The sequence below is a fragment of the Aspergillus tubingensis genome (genome assembly GCF_013340325.1).
Source record: "Aspergillus tubingensis WU-2223L DNA, scaffold_15, whole genome shotgun sequence".
Lineage (NCBI taxonomy): Eukaryota > Fungi > Ascomycota > Eurotiomycetes > Eurotiales > Aspergillaceae > Aspergillus > Aspergillus tubingensis.
Window position 1 is genome coordinate 71540 of NW_023336289.1, and position 19212 is coordinate 90751.

General features: G+C 47.7%; 5 protein-coding genes across 5 annotated transcripts; 2 read left to right on the plus strand and 3 right to left on the minus strand.

Moving 5' to 3' along the window:
• Positions 1-207: 207 nt before the first annotated feature.
• Positions 208-2760, minus strand: AtWU_10853 (putative NADH-ubiquinone oxidoreductase, subunit G; the record flags this gene model as incomplete). The annotated part of the gene is made up of 7 exons (XM_035505955.1): positions 208-310; positions 372-2253; positions 2312-2334; positions 2387-2401; positions 2456-2507; positions 2563-2586; positions 2646-2760. The coding sequence occupies 7 exons, from the start codon at positions 2758-2760 to the stop codon at positions 208-210; spliced, it is 2214 nt and encodes a 737-aa protein (XP_035361848.1).
• A 1043-nt stretch (positions 2761-3803) lies between these two features.
• Positions 3804-5515, minus strand: AtWU_10854 (putative ER to Golgi transport protein (Sly41); the record flags this gene model as incomplete). Its single annotated transcript, XM_035505956.1, has 2 exons — positions 3804-5069; positions 5126-5515. 2 exons carry the CDS (start codon positions 5513-5515, stop codon positions 3804-3806), a joined length of 1656 nt encoding a protein of 551 aa, XP_035361849.1.
• Positions 5516-8207: 2692 nt separating this feature from the next.
• Positions 8208-10846, plus strand: AtWU_10855 (Pumilio-family RNA binding repeat-containing protein; the record flags this gene model as incomplete). Its single annotated transcript, XM_035505957.1, has 5 exons — positions 8208-9296; positions 9348-9974; positions 10148-10427; positions 10483-10573; positions 10630-10846. 5 exons carry the CDS (start codon positions 8208-8210, stop codon positions 10844-10846), a joined length of 2304 nt encoding a protein of 767 aa, XP_035361850.1.
• Positions 10847-13322: 2476 nt separating this feature from the next.
• AtWU_10856 (TFIIH/NER complex subunit SSL1) lies at positions 13323-14489 on the minus strand (the record flags this gene model as incomplete). The annotated part of the gene is made up of 4 exons (XM_035505958.1): positions 13323-13372; positions 13428-13771; positions 13841-14176; positions 14257-14489. The coding sequence occupies 4 exons, from the start codon at positions 14487-14489 to the stop codon at positions 13323-13325; spliced, it is 963 nt and encodes a 320-aa protein (XP_035361851.1).
• A 782-nt stretch (positions 14490-15271) lies between these two features.
• Positions 15272-18631, plus strand: AtWU_10857 (M1 family metallopeptidase; the record flags this gene model as incomplete). The annotated part of the gene is made up of 12 exons (XM_035505959.1): positions 15272-15306; positions 15381-15550; positions 15638-16062; positions 16125-16346; positions 16404-16521; positions 16579-16695; positions 16756-16781; positions 16840-17050; positions 17109-17179; positions 17239-17681; positions 17768-17980; positions 18037-18631. 12 exons carry the CDS (start codon positions 15272-15274, stop codon positions 18629-18631), a joined length of 2646 nt encoding a protein of 881 aa, XP_035361852.1.
• Between the last annotated feature and the right edge of the window lie 581 nt (positions 18632-19212).

Sequence of the window (19212 nt, forward strand, 5' to 3'; positions counted from 1 at the left end):
GCTTATTTTGAACTTATATACAATATCACCACTAGTGACGCATCCTCTCCTATCTCAGGAAACTTCACTGTAAGGGAGAAACCAATAGCAGTACGCATTACTGGGAGGAATGAACAAAGGAAAAAAAATGATGTTTAGGTGTTACAACGACAACGCCTAGACCTATAATAAGGATAAACCGGGTGATCAGAACTACAAGTGGTAATCTTAGCCATACAAAGCCTGGGGCGACATCTCTCCAGCAGCCATGAAGTTAGTTTCGGGGTTACCCGTAGCCTTGGCTGCTGAGCAGCGGGCCATCGTAGGTGAGCTATAACATGGTCAGAGATGCTTCCTCACAGGAAAAGTTTAAGGGTATTACTTCTACATACCTTCGAGAGATGGAGTCAGTGAAGTAGAAGTCTTCAATAACACGCTTGAAAGGCGCTCCAGTTGGCTGTGTGCCCTTGTTCTGATCAACCAACTGAATCTTGCTAAGGGAGCCCACGGAGGTGGACTCAACGACGTCATATCGACGCATCACAGGGCTGATCTCTTCCATGCGATCGCGGAGAGCTTCGATATCATCGTAAGGCAGTGGAACGTTGAGGAACTCGCTGGTGGCGCGAATAATCTTCCAGTCGTCACGAGCCGCACCAGGCAACGAAGTCGCTGCCCGGGTAACTTGAACACGGCCCTCAGTGTTGATGTAGGTGCCAGACTTCTCAGTGTAGGCTGCGCCAGGCAAGACAACATCGGCAAGTTGGGCACCTCGGTCACCATGGTGTCCTTGGTAGACAACGAACGCATCGCTTGGAATTTCACTCGTAGTGACCTCATCAGCACCCAGCAGCCAAACCATCTTAGGCTTGGTCTGGGAGATTTCGGGAGACGGTGTGGTAAAGCCAACCTCGTAGGCTGCAGCACGAGATGCCGCACGCTGAAGGACGTTGTAGCCTTGCCATTCAGGGGTGTTGAAGTTGTTGCCATGCTTCTCAACAAAGCTGCCGACTGTTTCGAAAATCGCCTTCGCGTCTTGATGTTCAGCCGCAGCACTACCAACGATGATCATTGGACGTTTAGCAGAAGCGAGCTTCTCTCCAAACTGTCCCGAAAGGGCAGCCTTAAGAGCGTTGACATCGGATCCAAGATGCTCGAATTCGAAAGTGCTATCGAATGATTCTCCGACAAGACCAATCTCCAGGTCAGAGCGCAGGTATTGCTTACGGATACGTGCGTTGAGGACAGAGGCCTCATGACGAGGGTTCGTAGCAACGAGAAGGATAGCATCAGCCTCTTCGATTCCGTAGACCTTGGAGTTGAAAAGGTAGTTCGAACGAACGTCAACACCGTGGGCAACAGGCGAGCTGCCACCCGGCTGGTCCAGAGCGAGGTTATCGGATCCAAGCTTGTTAGCCAAGTCTTTCATGGCAACAAGCGACTCGGCATCCACAAGATGTCCTGCAATAGCCTTGAACTCGTTCTCTTTCAGCTGCAAATTTTGCTGGGCGGAGGAGATCTCGCTCAGGGCCTGCTCCCAAGTAGCCGGAACGAACTTGCCCTCTCGACGAATCAGGGGTGTTGTAAGTCGCTGAGTCTTCAGACCGTCACACGCGAACCGAGATTTGTCGTTGATCCATTCCTCGTTAATGTCGTCGTTGAGTCTGGGGATAACACGCATGACTTCCATGCCTCGGCTATCGATCCGGATGTTCGAGCCCAAAGCGTCATGCACGTCAATGGATTCTGTATGTTTCAACTCCCAAGGACGAGCACGGAAAGCATAGGGCTTCGAGGTGAGAGCACCAACAGGGCAAAGATCAATGACGTTGCCTGAAAGTTCCGAATCAAGGTTCTTCTCCAAATAAGTACCGATTTGCATGTCGTTTCCTCTGCCAGTGGTTCCCAGTTCGGGGGCACCGGCAACATCGTTCATAAACCGAACACACCGAGTGCAATGAATGCATCTGTTCATAGACGTCTTGACAAGGGGCCCAATGTTCTTGTCCTCAACCGCGCGCTTGCCACCAACTTCATGGAAACGCCCACGGTCGGCGCCGTACCTCATTGACTGGTCTTGCAGATCACACTCGCCTCCCTGATCACAAACCGGACAATCAAGAGGGTGGTTGGCCAAAAGAAATTCCATAACACCCTCCCTAGCTTTGTGTACAAGTGGTGAATTCGTCTTAACATTCATGCCCGGCTGCACAGGCCAAGCACATGATGCCACAGGTTTAGGCGCCCGTTCGACCTCGACTAGACACATACGGCCTATAAAGAAAAACAATCAGTGACCTTTTCAATAACCCGGTGACAAACATAGACATACAGTTTCCTGCAATCAAAAGCTTCCTGTGGTTCGATTAGTACTCAAAACAATGATATTCGGCAATTTGGACCATACTCATGATAGCAGTATCTGTCAATTGTTGTTAGCTATCCTCTACAGTAGTAATTATTTGGGTCAATATACCTGGGAACCGTGGCGCCTGCCTTCTCGCAAGCCTGAATGAGAGCGGAGCCAGCTTTAAGCCATGTAAGCAAGATGCTGAGAAGCCATGGATTGAGACACGAATTCACCTTCGACTGAAACTTTCTTCCCATCTGGATAGAGAGAGAGGTTAGCAAAGCTACGTGAGCTCAGCAAGAAGCATATAGCTTACCAATTGTGAGTTCAACCTCAGCGGAGCGAGGGATTGTCGTCGCGAAAGTCCTGGGGTAGTTGACCTTGGGAACCCGGACGAGCCGGGCGGCCGCACGAGATAACTGCGGCCGCATACTGTGAATAGAAACAAATGTGAGAGGATAAGAGTAGACTTGAGCAGCGAGCGCAATGGACGTTATCTGAAGGCGCCGGTGGAAGTCTACAGTGCTGGGAGATTCTTGATGGGAGGTGCACTTTTGGCTTGGTTCGGATTCTGCCAGCCATGAGCCGGGGCGTCACTCGCAAATTGCCGCCTGCGGATTGGTTCGGCTATTCGGAGGATTATTTAGTCCGCACTACTCCCTTTTCTTTCTTAATAAGCCCTTCCGACGCTATTTCCTTCCTCTTTTCTCTTTCTCTCCATAACTCATTCACGGGCATGATTTATTGTAGGTGGCAGGGTTCTTCATTTCCCTTCCTCCTCTGCAACATGACCCAAGAAGAAGATGCACTGAGCTGGAGCTCCTTAGGGTTTTTCATCAAGGAACACCTGATGAGGGTATAGTTCTTTATCGACAGTCGCTACATATATTGCCGTATTCAGTCAAGATAATTGAAGAATAACAAATGCACCAATATCCAAGTCAACCTATTTTGCTGCGTAGTGGATGATGTATCGGTACTTTCCAGGTCTGTTCTTCGCAAGCTTCTATTTTCTTGTTCCCGGTAAAACATGTGGTGCGGAGCCGACAAGTGCAGCTTGATATTGAAGTTCCACGTGAATGCCATACATTAAGAAGCCCGATCTTGTAAGCTGAGTGTTGCAATAGTAATTGCCACCCAACCGACTCGATCAATCCATTATAACATGTATGAGTCGCTTGACACTTTCCCTGGGTATCGACATGCATGTATACCATTTATCCGGCATTATAGCCCGACGTTCCCACCATGAGGCCGATATATGCGAGCTGGGGAAAAAAAAAAAAAAAAAAAAAAATCAAAAATATGTTCCTAGGCATGTACTGCTTCAGACAACTCAAAGAAGACGTTGGCTACAATAACAATACTAGGCCACTAAAGACCATGGTAATATGCTACATTTGAATCTCAAAATATAACTAGACAGCGGATATTATAGAACAAAGACTGAGAATGACAACTAAGACAGGGAGAACTAGGAATCATTCGCCTTCCAAGTGGTCTCTTGCTTTGTGCCTGGAGGTAGCCACACCCGGGAGCTACTGCCTCCTCTGGGACGGATACGGCCCTGGTCATCATCATCTTTCTTAGGCGTACTTGTGGTATGTGAGGCAGGGCCATCTGGTGAGTGATAGTGAGAGACCTTATTTGCCGAGGCGCCATAGCCATTTGAGTCCCATGCTTTGCCTGCCGTCTGGACATTCAGGGGAAGAATGGTTTCCCTTGTGCGAAAATGGTCAGCATTTGCTCTCTGGTCCGCTAGGTCATCATGGCTATTGCGATCGTAGAGGTAGAGTCCAATAAAGGTAAGAGCGATTCCAAAGCCTTGAACGGATGTCGTCGAGCTTCCAAACCAAATGATCGCAACGACAATCACGAAAACTCTTTTCACCAAAGATGCGACGGAGTAAGAAACTGGTGATATCATAGATAAGAGGACAAACGCCAGTATATTCTGTGCGAAGTGCGACACCCCGTTGAATACGAATTCGAGGAAGAGAGCGCCATGATCCAGCGAGCCTCTATTTCCCGACAACGAGACGGCGCCATCCTGTATGATATCGGAGATCAAAGGATATCCTTCACTTATGAACCAGATAGGTAGTGTGAGAATGAAGGCTAATCCAGAGCAATAGTAAAGCAAGTTCAACTTATCCAGTTTTCGCCGGCTGGACGGTTCTGCCTCTGACTCTGCACGAGACGCTTCATTGAACAGCTTCTTCGAAAATATGTTCTGCGAGACGAAGACCAATGCAGCTACTAACGCACATAGTATGCCGAAGAAGTTTGTCGAAAAGCCTGTAGAGCAAGCGAGCATCACTCCCAAAGTCAATGGGACAAGAGAAAGATATGTTGCTTTGGCATATCGAATTCGGAAGAAGATCCGATACGCCAAGACTGTGAAAAGAGGTGAGAGTCCCTTGATTGTGTGGACGAGTGAGACGGGAATCTGAGAGGTAGCCATAGAGCTAAGTATATGGCCAGCTAACTGGAACACTGCCAAAGGCAAAGCTGTCAGGACAACATCACGGGATGGGGGACGGATCCCGTTCCTGAGGGCCGGTATGCTATCTTTCAGCCAGGGTAGCACTGTTGCCAAATAGGTCAAGACCAAGCACCAGAATGCTACGAAGGCGAATTGTACGATCGTAAGCGTTATTGGTTTCGGAAGGGCATTTAAGATGGACTTCGATGAGGTATTCGTCAGGGCGGAGGTCATGTACCATATGAGGCAGAGAACCTAACCCGGGTAAGCAACAGGGTAGGAAACAATCCATGAAAGTCCAATAATCTTACTATCAGCTTGTATGATACCGGGGCTTTAAGGGCCTCGGCCAACTCTTGTGCATTGGCGCTAACACTGCCATTGCGTGTTCTAATTGTGCTAATCGCCTCGCTGATACTTTTCCTTGATCTTCTTTTCGAATTCAATGTAGGATGCCTGTTATCCCGTGGAAATTGTGCTTGCTTCCGTGGCTCCCAGCGATCTGTCGCCGCATATCTAATCGAATTGGAATGCGATTCTCTTGGCTCGGTCGTAGTCTCTGGTACTTCATCAATGAATGGCGGGAACTTGTCTATTGGACTGGTCATTTGTTGCGAGGTGGTTGACGTCGCCGGTACTTGAAGGTCTGGCAGTCGTACAGAAGAGCGTCTCCCAGTGCCGGTCACAGTCGTTGTGGTCATGTCCTAATTTCTCAATTTCGACGACCTAGACAATCGCTCAGTCCTGTTAGCCGGTTCCAAGTATGTAAATGCAATGCAGCTTTACCATTTGAAGCCAATTCTTGTATGGTGATTGAGAACGACAGTTGAGCCCTCCAGTCGGCTTGAGCGGTAACAAGCACAGATCGGCTTTTTGGGGCTCAATAATGGAAGCCGAACGCGATGTTTTCGAGCTTGCGTGATTCAGGGTACGTCAGGATATTTAGGCGGGTAGTAGGTAGCAGCAGTACGTCGGCGCTGCAAGGTAACGTTTGCAGTTTTCTAGATGACGAATCCCTATGGACGAATTAACATTGAGTATTCGGAACACGCTGCTCGGGCGGGATGTTACATACACCTGTTTACTAAGGTTGTAACGGAGTAAGCAAGCCGGAACTTACTTGTACTGGTTTAGTAGGTCTCTCCGTCCGATAGAGATAAGACGGAATAGGCATCTCGTTACATAAACATGTATAGTTTACTAACTAGCGCCAATCTTTGCATAAATAATTGACTGTTGCTAATTACTATGCCCTTATATTTCGGTAATCAGCCTCCCGAAGTAATCACAACCAGGCGGACTTCACTTTTCCCAACCATGGCAGACGCTGGAAAAATATGGGGAATGTCTTTTTGTTTTTCTTCTCTATCTGATCATCCTTCGAAACAACTGCCTCATCTTTGATCCTTTACTGCATTGCCTGACGCTGACGAATGTTATAATTAGTTACTAATACTCTGGGATCTTATGGGAGATTGTAGTTCTGCGGACCTATACATCACTTCATTGCAGACAGTATCACAGGTCTTAATTTCGCCACTCAATGGAAAGAGCTGGGAAGAGGTAGGATCGTGGCCTTCGCAGGCCCTAACAAAGATGGTTTGTGCTGCCGGTGTCTTCAGTCTTCCGGCTACAAAATTTCCTCGTGGACACCTGCGACTCTCTTATCTCTATTTCTTCTCATTGAATGATGGCTGCAGTATAACAGCTCGCTTAGAATGTTATGATAGATGAATAAAAGTTTGTTCCGTTTGAAGACATTTTGGTAGTTTCACACCATACATTTATATTTTCCCCTCTCAGTTTCAATGCTCTGACTTGAAAGTTGAGTAGTATAGAGATAACATGTAATCACTCTATATCGATATACTTGTGTATACATGGACAGTAAGTCTTCAGCTATCAGGGTCAATCTTGGTCAGCATGAGATATTCTAATTTTCACCACCGCTCTATGCCGTCGATTGTCATGGATTTTGACAGATTCGGGAAAATCAAAACTATTACTACTAGAGTAATAGAGAATATAATCAATTTGAGCTGGACAGTAGATGATTTTCGATATTCAAGTTTGGTATGGATTGCGTAGCTTATTGGCTAAGTTTTACTCCCCAGAAAATCTCAACACACATTCAAAGAGATATAATACCACATGAGATCACAGTGTGATGTTGTGAGAGGCTCTATCTTTCCTACTAGACACATTTGGAGGTAGAAAGAGGTCTGGAACAGTTAATCTAGGCCTCCCCACTAGAGGGACAGCCCCTCACTACACCCTTGTTCTTTCTTCTTCTCTGATCAACAAACTTCACCACAGCATTTCTTGGGAATTCGCTGCTACTGTACACATGGACTGGAACCGTCACTGCGAATCATTCTTGCTTGTCATGGTCTAATGATACAAATTACCAAAGCAATCTTCAGCCGTAGTATTGTTCAAGAGCATAAACAAAGCGAAAAGCAGTTTCTTTAATTACTCTTAGCACTATTTAGGTTAAGAAATAAGGGGAGTCACTGACTCTTAGCAAGATTATATTCCAACAACAAATGTTCTTCAGGAATAGAAGACAATTGCACCACAACGTGCCTCGAAGGTGGATTCTTGAGCAGGGCTTCCAGCTCTCAATTTCATCCTGTCTTGCTGACCCCCGCAATGGTGTCTTCATCGCTCTTTCCTTGATTGCAGATCCTTGACGCAGGCCTTGTAACGCGTTTGGTTCGAGATTCGTGCCTTGATTTCCCTGTCTTCAGATACTGCATTTGCCTTCTGAATTGTCCCACAGTTAATTGAACCTACCTCCCCACTTACAGTCATTTGTTAGCTATCTCCTTCATATTCAGCCTTCAACTATTGTGGAGGATTTGGATTCCGTACAGCTCGCGCTATTTGCTCACCAGTGTGCTTTCGACTATTTTCCTGTCAAACCCTGTGTTTGTCGACCTTTGCAAACTGTGACTTCTGTGGCAGTGCTTTCAAGTGACTATCCAAAATGTCTTCACACTCCGATGCCCCCCTCAATCCGGAACGCAGGCAGTGTGAAGAGGGTATCATTGACAGTGGCACGAGCGTTCCGACACACGCAGTATATGTTGAACGTGAATCGTCAGTAAGTAACTGAATGAAGGCAACCTAGAGCAGCCACAGACTTGTTCTCCTCTAAATAGCTTACTACATTGTCCCAGGGCCTTAAGCATTTGAATGTTTCCACCAGCCCTTCAGATTGTACAGTATCCTCCAAATCTGGAGATTGCCAGATCTCTGGGGTTGACAAACATGACATCCCGTCGAATAAGGTCAGATACGCCAGAAACCTCAAGAAATTCAAGGCACTCACAATCCTAGAAGCAGAAGCTAGATCATTCAAGCAATTTCAATTTCTGTGGGCACTCCGAGATGGAAAGACTTCTAGCAAAGCTCTCGCCCAAGCCGCAGTCGACAACCCCGAAGTATCCTGTAGATCAAGATTTCATTGCGGCTTTGCCAGACAAGCAGGATTTGCTTAGAACTTCCAATCACACGTTTCCCTACCACAGAATTATTTCAGGAGACGAGTCAGGGCTAATCAAAACGTCAAGTATTCAGCGGTTTAGGGACGTCTCGCACTCGGTCGATGTTGGCAAAGCAGACAACGTATCGGTCGATATGTGCGAGGTACTACGTTTAAAGCAAGAATTGCTTGTCGCTAATTCCAAAATCGCCCTCCAGGAGCAGGAACTGGCCCAGACACGCGTGATTAAACATACCTTAGACCAGGCACTTGGGCCACCTTCTGAAACCGATTTCAATGGAGACATCACGGAACAAACGATAAGTAATCTCCAGAGCGCCCTTAATTCATCCAACCCGGCATATAGCCAGTTTCAAGATGGATGGAATGCTCAGGACGATTCGCAATCAGATATGTCTGATGCGCTTTCCGCGGGGGCTTACAATAGGTCTCGGGGATACTGGAATACTCCCACGCAGCAAGTGTGTAGTACGGCTCTTAGTGCCCCCATTATCGAAAGATCATATGGCGAGCCTATAACTTTGCCAAGTGCTACTTCACTTGGCGGAGATTCGAACCGGTTTTGGGATAACTCAGGCACGAATACCAGTGTACCTGGACACGATGCTTTACGATCCCATCGTGTGTTTTCAGGGCCCTCCAGTGGGGGTTACACCCTCGACACCAAACTCCCGGAAGAACAGGTGAGGTTTCTTGAAGGACCCGGCCTTGGGCCTCGCCGTTCGATCACTCAAGCCAGCCGCAATGGGCCTTATTTTCAGCCACAAAGCTCTGCTTGGAGTGCATTTACCCCTGGCTCTTCGGATCCACATGGTCCTAGATCTCCTGTGAATAGATCCAATAACACCTACCAACATGTTGGTCTGTTTCCCATCCCTCAATACCATCAGCGGCCGGTTGGAACACCACTTTCACCCACGGCGACTGAGTTCACAGCTTCCAACCCTAGTGCAACGCAATGGTCAACTTCTGTGGTGAGTAGGAGCTCGAATTGATTTGTTATAGTGCCACGCTTATGTTGCCAGGCGGGAGGAAACACCCATCAAACATACATCTCTCCCCTCGAGCCAATCAACTACCGACGGCTCCTCGACAGGAATGTCTCTTGTGATTGGAAATATATCGTTGACAAAATTGTTTGCAACAATGATCAACAAGCGTCAATATTTCTGCAGCAGAAGCTGAAGGTAGGGACCACAGAGCAGAAATATGATATCATAGAGGCCATAGTACACCAAGCCTATCCCCTGATGGTCAATCGGTTTGGCAACTTTCTTGTGCAACGATGCTTCGAACACGGGACTCCAGAGCAAGTCGTGTCAATCGCTAATGCGATCAAGGGAAACACGTTAAGCCTCAGTATGGATCCCTTTGGCTGTCACGTCATACAGAAAGCGTTTGATTGTGTTCCCGAAGAACATAAGGCAGTCATGGTCCACGAGCTTCTACGCAGAATTCCAGAAACTGTCATTCACCGGTATGCCTGCCATGTCTGGCAAAAACTCTTCGAATTACGTTGGAGTGGGGAGCCACCCCAGATAATGACCAAAGTCAACGAAGCACTGCGAGGGATGTGGCATGAAGTCGCCTTGGGTGAGACAGGGAGCTTGGTAGTCCAGAATATCTTCGAAAACTGCGTCGAGGATGAGAAGGTACTTTGTTTCTCATACGTCAATTCCTACCACGATCAATTCTATTCAAGAAACTGTGCCTCTCGTCTTGTCGTCCTCTCAACCATTGCAGCTCCCCCAAACCTGAAACTCTGACATATCCTAAATGGAAGTTCCATAATTTGTACGATGAAATATACTGACAAAATCTCCAGCGTCCAGCGATCGAAGAAGTGCTAGCGAAAATTGATGTGCTTGCACACGGTCAATTCGGAAACTGGTGTATCCAGCATATCTGTGAGCATGGTGCTCCTCAGGATAAGAGTCGTGCAATAGAGCACATTATTCTTTGGTCTGTGGATTATAGCATGGACCAGTTCGCCTCCAAAATTGTAGAGAAATGTTTGAAGATAGGGGGTACTGAGTTTTTGGACCGCTACCTTGCTCGAGTTTGCACCGGACGAACTGACCGTCCTAGAATGCCTCTGATTGACAGTAAGTCTGAAAGTACCCTTCTCAGCTTGAACTGAAGGTTTCTGATAAAATATAGTTGCTGGGGACCAGTATGGAAACTACCTAATCCAATGGATCTTGATGAATGCTGCACCACATCAGCGTGAGCTGGTTGCCAGCCATATTCGGTACCGTCTTTCCCCTCACTATGACATTGCACAGGCCTAATCGAGTATCTACGAAGGAAACACATGGTATCTCTCCGGGGTTCCAAGTTTGGTTCACGTGTGGCCATGCTCTGCTGCAATCCCTCCCATGCAACTCGCCCAGGACCAGGTTCTGGGATGCCAATCAGTCGCTATGGTAATTTCAATGAGGACAGGTTCCCGATTGCCGGACAGCATGGAGGCCGTTTCAGCCGAGGGAACCAATGGAGTCCTAATTATCCACCATTTCGCTGAAGGTTTTCGAGGGAGTACCTTTCCGCTTCGTCTTCTAGCCATATGCTTGTTTATTCACAAAAGGTATCGTTTTCAAGTCGACCCAGGTAGGCATCGAGCACCCCATATACCGGTATCCGGAATCTCGAAGCGTGTTTCGACAACGTGAGGTTGTCTAGCATATTTCTTCATACGCGCTATTCTAGTCATTGTGCAGGAGCTAAACGGCTTATACCCCCCAAGACGCCTCCTCTCCTTATACACCGGAACGAATGAAAGAAGAAAAATGGAGACGAAATATGAAGGAAAAATTCGAGCAAGCGAGTAGCATCAAAATGGGCTCAGAAACTATAACCTTTTTTTATTGAAGTTGATGGTGATTCTATATGGGTCGACAATTACAGTTATGAGTTGCTTGTGCAGGTCAGGAGCTTGGTTTACGAAAGCGAACACTACTAACCCACCTACTTGTCGGGATTATATTATTATTATGAACTGATGTATCATACCAACCACTCATTTGTCCGATGCTTGTTATCCTTCACAACTCTGCGGCTTGCAGGAATAATAATATTTGCATGCTGACCACAACCCTGGACTTCTCCAGTGCCCTCTAATTGAGAACGTAGATCCCCAGATCCCGGGTGATTGCACCCACTGGGTGTAACGCTGAGCAGCTAAAATCCCGTCATTGACTAGCTGTTCCTTTTTCCCATGGTTTCCGCCTTTCTGACTTCTCGCTTGGAGTGTCATGGCCTGTCAAGACGGTGTCTGGAATTTGTTGAATTCCAGGAATGGGTTGACCGGTTGTGATGAGTTCCACTATATGAGCGAAGGATGAAGGATATGCAGGCTCCTCTTTAGAATTTGGAACGTTCACTGTTGGGCTTGGTGATGAAAGGTCGGCGGACTTGGATTTTGATGCTGATTCTATCCATGCTTTGTATGTTGAGAACTCGAGTGGGGGCATGAGCTTTTCTTTCCTGAGAACGAACAAGGCATGGTGACAAAGATCAGTACCAGTATTTGTATATAATCATGCAGTGGCATATGCATATGCTACAATACCGGGGGATCACGGGTGGATACAGATCGTATGTATACCTTGAGAAGTAGAAGCATTTAGCTTGTAGGGTAAGGTCATCATTGCGATTGATTTCCTCTTCCGACGCAGGTGATTCCGGGTGGCCTAGGATGATGGAAAGCCCAACTGCAAATTCACGATCCGTGCTGAAGGGATATGAGCTCAATCTTTCAAATAACTCAAACTCCGAGGGCTGAAGCTGCGCCATCTCGTGACAAACTGCTGCAGGCCCAAACTACCCGATGGGCTTATTTGAGGGCTCACACGTAGTTTTAAAGAATATATTGCACGGGCTTGGGCACTCGAAGCGAAAGCGCAAATTCTCTCGGTGTCTTGAGACAGAGCGACCGCTTCTACTTTGCAATCCGTTGCCTTTTCTCGGTTGTCCACTCTCCTCGTGAATGATGCCAGTGGTTTAAGTCCGTTGTAAGGGTGCTCGGGCCCAAGATTAACCGAGGTCCACGTAGATTGAAGATTAGGAACTAGTTTGGATACTTAGCTTAGCTAGGCTGTGACGTAGCCTATATACTTTGTACTTCGGTCCTTTGGCGGGGTTCCCGCTGAGACTCGAGCCTATCGGCGTTAGCAGCATGGCTGATCTTTCCTATCCAATGTTAATTCGTTTCATGGAATTATTTCTATCACAAGCTCCTTATCAATCAGTTCGGAGAAGTCGGATGCGAACGAATTGAAGCGTCTGGGGCAAGTTATAGGTCGCCATTTTGCTGTTTCGTGTTCGCAACTCCAGTATATCGAGGAGCCGTTCCATAGGGCTCGGACTTAGATTTTAGAGGTTACCCTTTCGGTCAGGTGAAATATAGTCTAAGAGAATTTGATGGCCTGATCCGCCGACATTTCAATTGATAATTATTATGAGGTATGATAGCCCGCCTCTGATTTATGTTACTTTGTTCGACTGGCGGTTAGTTTGACAGCTCGACTGATAATAGACTGGGTCGCGCTAGCGAGAGCGATGGCGGGGGCATCTACATATCCGACCGAGAAAATGAGCCCCACGGCCATTCTATTGATTTATTATTCGCAATCAACCATATGATCATGCAGAGGTATCCATCCTGTCTAGAGCTTCGTGGTTCTGAGAGGGCTCGGAGCTCGTAGGTATTATCACCTTGCTTTGGCAGCCAGGGCAGTTGTGCACAACCTCATGAGCGAAAAGGTCACAGTCAATGCAGAAATGGTTTTTGCACACAGTACATTCATACCGGCTGCTTACGCTCATTCCCTTTGCCTGTCCCTCTGAAATATGCCACTGCTCCTTGGGTGGTACTGGTGGAAAGGAGATCCCACATGCGAAACAGACACTACTGCGCGAGGCATGTTGCCACGAAACTTCCACCCAATTCATAAGGGGAAACAGATGGTGATATGACCGAGCAAGATGGGTTGAAAGGATCAAAGTAAGACCGCAGGAAGGACACTCGGCAGGGAGACCACAAACCTTACTGTTACACCGTGAGCACAGATATCCCCCACGAGAAGGCTTGGAATGGCAAGCACAAAGTGAAGGGTAAGCCTCGACTGTTCGTGATGGAAAACCCATCATCAAGAGAGAGCTTGTGGACTGCTTCTGAGAGTAGGTGGCTGGCGGTGTTGTCACATTCATCACAAGGTCACGGAAATGCTGTTCATTGAGTGCTACACCGTATGTGGTATCATCACCCCCGTTAGTCTTGCCACAAATTTCGCGGCAGATGGCCACTTGGGCGGCAAGGCCCACGATTCCAACACGAATCTTGTCGTTGATGAGCGTAGTTATCGTTTGGTGAATATCACCGGGATCGGAGGAAAGGAGGGAGCCAAATATGACGAAAATCTCACGGGTGCCATGGCTTGGGGTATGGCTGTTGCAAGATAGGTTAGCCCGTTCTTTTCATCTAGTGTATACGGTACCAAGCGCAGAGAAGACATACAACAAAGCACCACGAGCCATTTCGAAGCCATTCTGCAAACTAGGAAGACCCTTCGGATCCTGGTCTCGCAATGATTGGATGGCACTGATATGCTCCGTAGGGTTTCCGCTCATATCACTGACTCTAACCGCCAATCCATCTTTGAGGCCAAGAACGCCGAGTTGAGAAATGGGATTTTGCTCGAAAAACTCCCTCACAAACTCTTGTGCATACCGTAGGGACAATAGATAGCGTGTGGGTCGGAGATCTTTCTCGGTCATGGATTGTGACAGATCTATGATCAGAATGAGATGGCGGATTATACCCCGTTGTAAGGGAGTCGTATCTCTGAGGAGCCTGCAAGCGCGAAGACATGGAAACTCAGCTCGAACCGTTAATCAGGACTGAGAGCTACCCGGCCTTAAAGTACAACCTACCTTTTCCTTTTCCCAGCTTCAAGAAGCCCTTCGACTGTAGAGCTGATTGTGCCGTCGGCACCTTCAACTAAGGTTTCCCATGTTCTCGAGACTTCCCATTCTGCGCCTCCACGGTGCTTTCTCCTCTTCGAACGGGATGCGCCCGCAGTATCTCCACGAGATCCTGATAAGATATTGCTTTCATCTTCATCCTCAGAGATTTCTCCTGTATACTCTTCATCGGAATCGACCATACTTGCACTGAAATGGAATGAGAGGCGAGTGCGTCAACCCAGAAGTGCGTCGGGCGTCATGAAAGTTGGATGGAAAAGGTCTACCTAGGCATGTATCCACTCTGTTGGATTCGGTTCGAGCAGGGAGGGTCCGAGCTCCGCCGGAGCTCCGTTCCCTACCTTTCTTCATGAAGCAAGGGTACTTACTAGCTGAGGTATCAAGCAGTTGCTGTTCTCATCTTTTTATTTTTCTTTGGCTTTTGACCTTCATTATCATTTTCCTTAAACTACCTTTTCTACTCGTTCCAATTCTATACTAGCTTTCCTGGCTAGGTACCATTGGATACTTAACACTTTCTAATCTACTCTGAGCTCCATTGTGATCAGAGAAAGCCTGCTTCGTAACCTGAAGTTTTAATTAGCCACACTTCGTATTGCTACGACGGTGTACTGCAAAAAATTGATGAGCTGCTCCGAGAGTAACCGTAGGTAGGCAGACTTGGCCCCATCCTAAAATCTCAGACCCAAAAATGTGGGGAAGAAGATGCATCGCGTCAATCCGACGTGGTGGTATGAATGCTCATGCAGTCCGTGGTCATTCTCCAATTTATCGTCCGGTCCGACCACTTTCCCACCTCTGCCCCTCATCCTCCACCTCTTTCTGCCCCTCCTCCATCTCTTCGTCACGCTCCCGCTCCCTTTCCGGCTTGCCCTACTCGACACACCTACAGTCTATCCGTAGGGTCAATCTTGCTCTATCCTCACCCGTTTTTGTAAGGCGCTGTTCATCTGAATTCCGCGCAATGGCATCCAAGGACAGGGATATCCTCCCGGACGTGTAAGTTACCGATCGCCAACAGCTGAGTATCGTGCACCTATATCTGTTGGCGTGCCTCTAACAATCGGTGGCAGGGTCAAGCCTGTTCATTACAATGTGTCTTTGTTTGACCTTCAGTTCGGCGGCTCATGGGGTTATAAGGGTACCGTCAAAATCGATTCCAAGGTCACCCGTCCTACAAAATCGATCGTGTTGAACTCCAAGGAAATCGAAGTCCAGGATGCTGAAGTTTTTGGAAAGGACGGTCAGTGACAGAGCCACATCCCAATTGTTCCTGATCCCATTCTTTTCCATGAACGAATGTTGGGTTTGACATATCGGCTGCACTTAGGGACCAAGCTGGCAAAGGCGTCTAACATCGCATACGATACCAAGTCGGAAAGGGTCACTTTTACCTTTGCAGAGGAAATCCATCCCGCAGATGTTGTCCTGTCAATCAATTTCACCGGTATTATGAACAATGCCATGGCTGGATTTTCTCGCTCCAAGTATAAGCCGGTGGTGGATCCGACCGAAGATACACCCAAGGAGGGCGATTCCTATTACATGCTTAGTACCCAATTCGAATCTTGTGATGCTCGTAGGGCATTCCCTTGCTTCGATGAACCGAATCTGAAGGCCACATTCGACTTTGAGATTGAGGTTCCCCGAGGACAAACAGCCCTTAGCAACATGCCTATCAAGTCTGAGAGGAGCGGCAGTAGGCCAGAACTCAAGATGGTCTCTTTCGAAACTACACCGGTCATGAGTACTTATGTCAGTTTGCACCGTCCCTTGATAATAATACTCCACACTAACTCTTGACATCTTCTATTTAGCTTCTGGCATGGGCAGTCGGTGACTTTGAATATGTTGAGGCTATGACTCAGCGCAAATATCAAGGCAAGAGCATTCCCGTTCGCGTGTATACGACCAAGGGCCTCAAGGAGCAGGCTCGCTTTGCTTTGGAGTGTGCCCATCGTACGGTCGATTACTTCTCTGAAATCTTTGAGATCGAGTATCCGTTGCCTAAGGCGGATCTCCTTGCTGTCCACGAGTTTGTACGGAAACCGATTCTGTTTCTCACGAATAGAAACCACTAACGATATATGCTCCAGGCTATGGGCGCCATGGAGAACTGGGGACTTGTTACCTACCGAACGACTGCTGTACTTTTCGACGAGGGCAAGTCAGACACCAGATACAAGAATCGTATTGCATATGTCGTCGCGCACGGTTTGTCTTCCCTTGCAATTTGAGCAGCATTTCTCTATTAACGAGTGATAATCCTAGAATTGGCGCACCAATGGTTCGGAAATCTCGTAACGATGGATTGGTGGAATGAGTTGTGGCTCAACGAAGGCTTTGCAACATGGGTTGGCTGGCTTGCTGTGGATCATTTCTATCCAGGTATATAATGGACCCGGGCACTTACAGACCAAATGCAGCTGACAATTTTCTCGCGAACAGAGTGGAACATATGGTCTCAGTTTGTTGTACGCAATTCTCGAGGTAAATACAGCCTTGTGTGGCAGATTATTAACTTTTGCATAGGCTGAGAGTGTCCAACAAGCATTTCAACTCGATTCATTACGAGCTTCCCACCCGATTGAGGTTCCTGTGAGGAACGCTCTTGAAGTCGATCAGATTTTCGATCACATCAGCTACCTCAAGGGAAGCTCGGTCATCCGGATGCTAAGCGATCATCTTGGACGGGAAACATTTCTGCGGGGAGTAGCCACTTATCTCAAAGCCCATGCATATGGCAAGTACACATCGAAGATCTATAGGGGATCGGGGTTGCTAATTACTGACAAATTCAGGTAATGCTACCACTAATGATCTTTGGAGCGCTCTCAGCGAAGCGTCCAATCAGGATGTTACTAGCTTTATGGTGAGCTGCCTTTCTTTTTTTTTTTTACACCGGATCACTGTTCTGACTGCATCATGAAGGATCCATGGATTCGCAAGATTGGCTTTCCTGTTGTCACAGTAACCGAGCAAGCCGGTCAGCTCAATGTTCGTCAGAACCGCTTCTTGTCGACGGGTGATGTTAAGCCCGAGGAAGATGAGACGGCTTGGTGGATTCCCCTTGGTGTCAAATCAGGACCTAAGATGGCCGACGTAAAGCCCGGTGCTCTCGTTTCCAAGGAAGCTACAATTGGGGAACTCGGAAAAGATTCCTTTTACAAGCTGAACAAAGACCTGTCCGGCTTTTACCGAACCAATTACCCTGCCGATCGGCTGGCGAAACTCGCTCAATCACTGGAACTGCTGAGCACCGAGGATAAGATCGGATTGATTGGCGATGCCGCTGCCCTGGCTGTTTCCGGGGACGGATCCACTGCTGCTCTATTGGCTCTCTTAGAGGGGTTCAAGGGCGAAAAGAATTATCTGTGAGTATCTAACTATGACATCCTAACCCTTCCTAAGATTCGGTAATCCCTATACCTCCATGCTTGGTTCTTAACGACTTCCACAGGGTCTGGTCCCAAATCTCTTCCACCGTTGCGAACTTACGCTCTGTGTTCGCCCAGAATGAGTCGGTAGCAGCGGGACTCAAGAGGTTTGCCCTCGAGCTCTCATCCCCTGCCGCTAATGAAATCGGTTGGGAATTCAGCGCGGAGGATGACTATCTCACTGTCCAGCTTCGTAAGCTTCTAATTGGGATGGCTGGCCGTGCGGGCCACAAAGAGTATGTCAACCACGAGACGTTTTTCGCTTTGAATCAAGGGTCTAACTTTTTGCTAGCATAATACCCGAAGCCAAACGACGATTCGAGCTTTGGAAAACAGGCAACGATAAGAACGCTGTGCATACCAACCTACGCTCAGTGATCTTTAGTATCGTAATCTCGGAGGGCGGTCGTGAAGAATACAACGCCGTAAAGCAGGAGTATCTCAAAACCGACTCCGTTGACGGCAAGGAGATTTGCCTGGGAGCCCTTGGGCGTACTAAAGATGCTGAGCTGGTAAAGGATTATATGGACTTTGTCTTCTCAGACAAGGTTGCAATCCAGGATGTTCATAATGGCGCGACTTCAATGGCTACGAATCCCTTAACTCGCCACCTTTTATGGAATTATATGAAAGAGAACTGGGCGGCAGTTGAAGCTCGTTTGTCAGCGAACAATGTTGTTTTCGAGCGGTTTGTGCGCATGGGGCTCTCCAAATTCGCAGACCACGATATTGCAGCCGATATTGCTTCGTTTTTCCGGGAGAAGGACACCGGTGCGTACGATCGCGCCCTGGTAATCGTTGCTGATAGCATCCGGACGAATGCACGCTACAAGGAAAGAGATGAGAAGCAGGTTTTGGAATGGCTTCAGGCACAGGGCTACGCTTGATCCACTCGGGGCGAAGGTAAATGGTTTTGATAATCTGTTCGTACCAACAGGTGAAAATGGTGCCTTGTGATCTAAAACACCTGCCATTCTGTGAATCATCTGAGTACTGGAGTTCTGTAGAACTCGAACTTCTGACTTGTACCTGACTTGATACGTGAAGGACTGTCTTTCGTCTTAGGAAGTGAAGGTGGAGCACTTATTTTCGATGTCTCCCTGACTTGCACATGTGACGAGAGGGACCGGCACTTGGTAGTACGTAGTATATATATAGCTAGCAGACGAAAATGAGTACCCTCTTATTTTGCATTGTTCTATCGGAAGGTCCACAGTTATGTTACCTGAAGAAAAAAGGTGGTGCCGAGCCACCTAAACCTGTTTAGAACCGGAGTGCACATTGTGCAACTTAAGTAAACTACTGTAAGTACCATCTCCTAGATAGGCCAGTCCCTAGGATCTGTTCATTTGCATGTGGTTGTTAGTGTGTCTTGATTGGCGCACTAGCCTGGCTTGGGTCATGGGTCTGGGGCGGGCGAGCGTGAAACGGTCATTCCCACCCAGGAGGTCCACACTAGGCAGGAGAC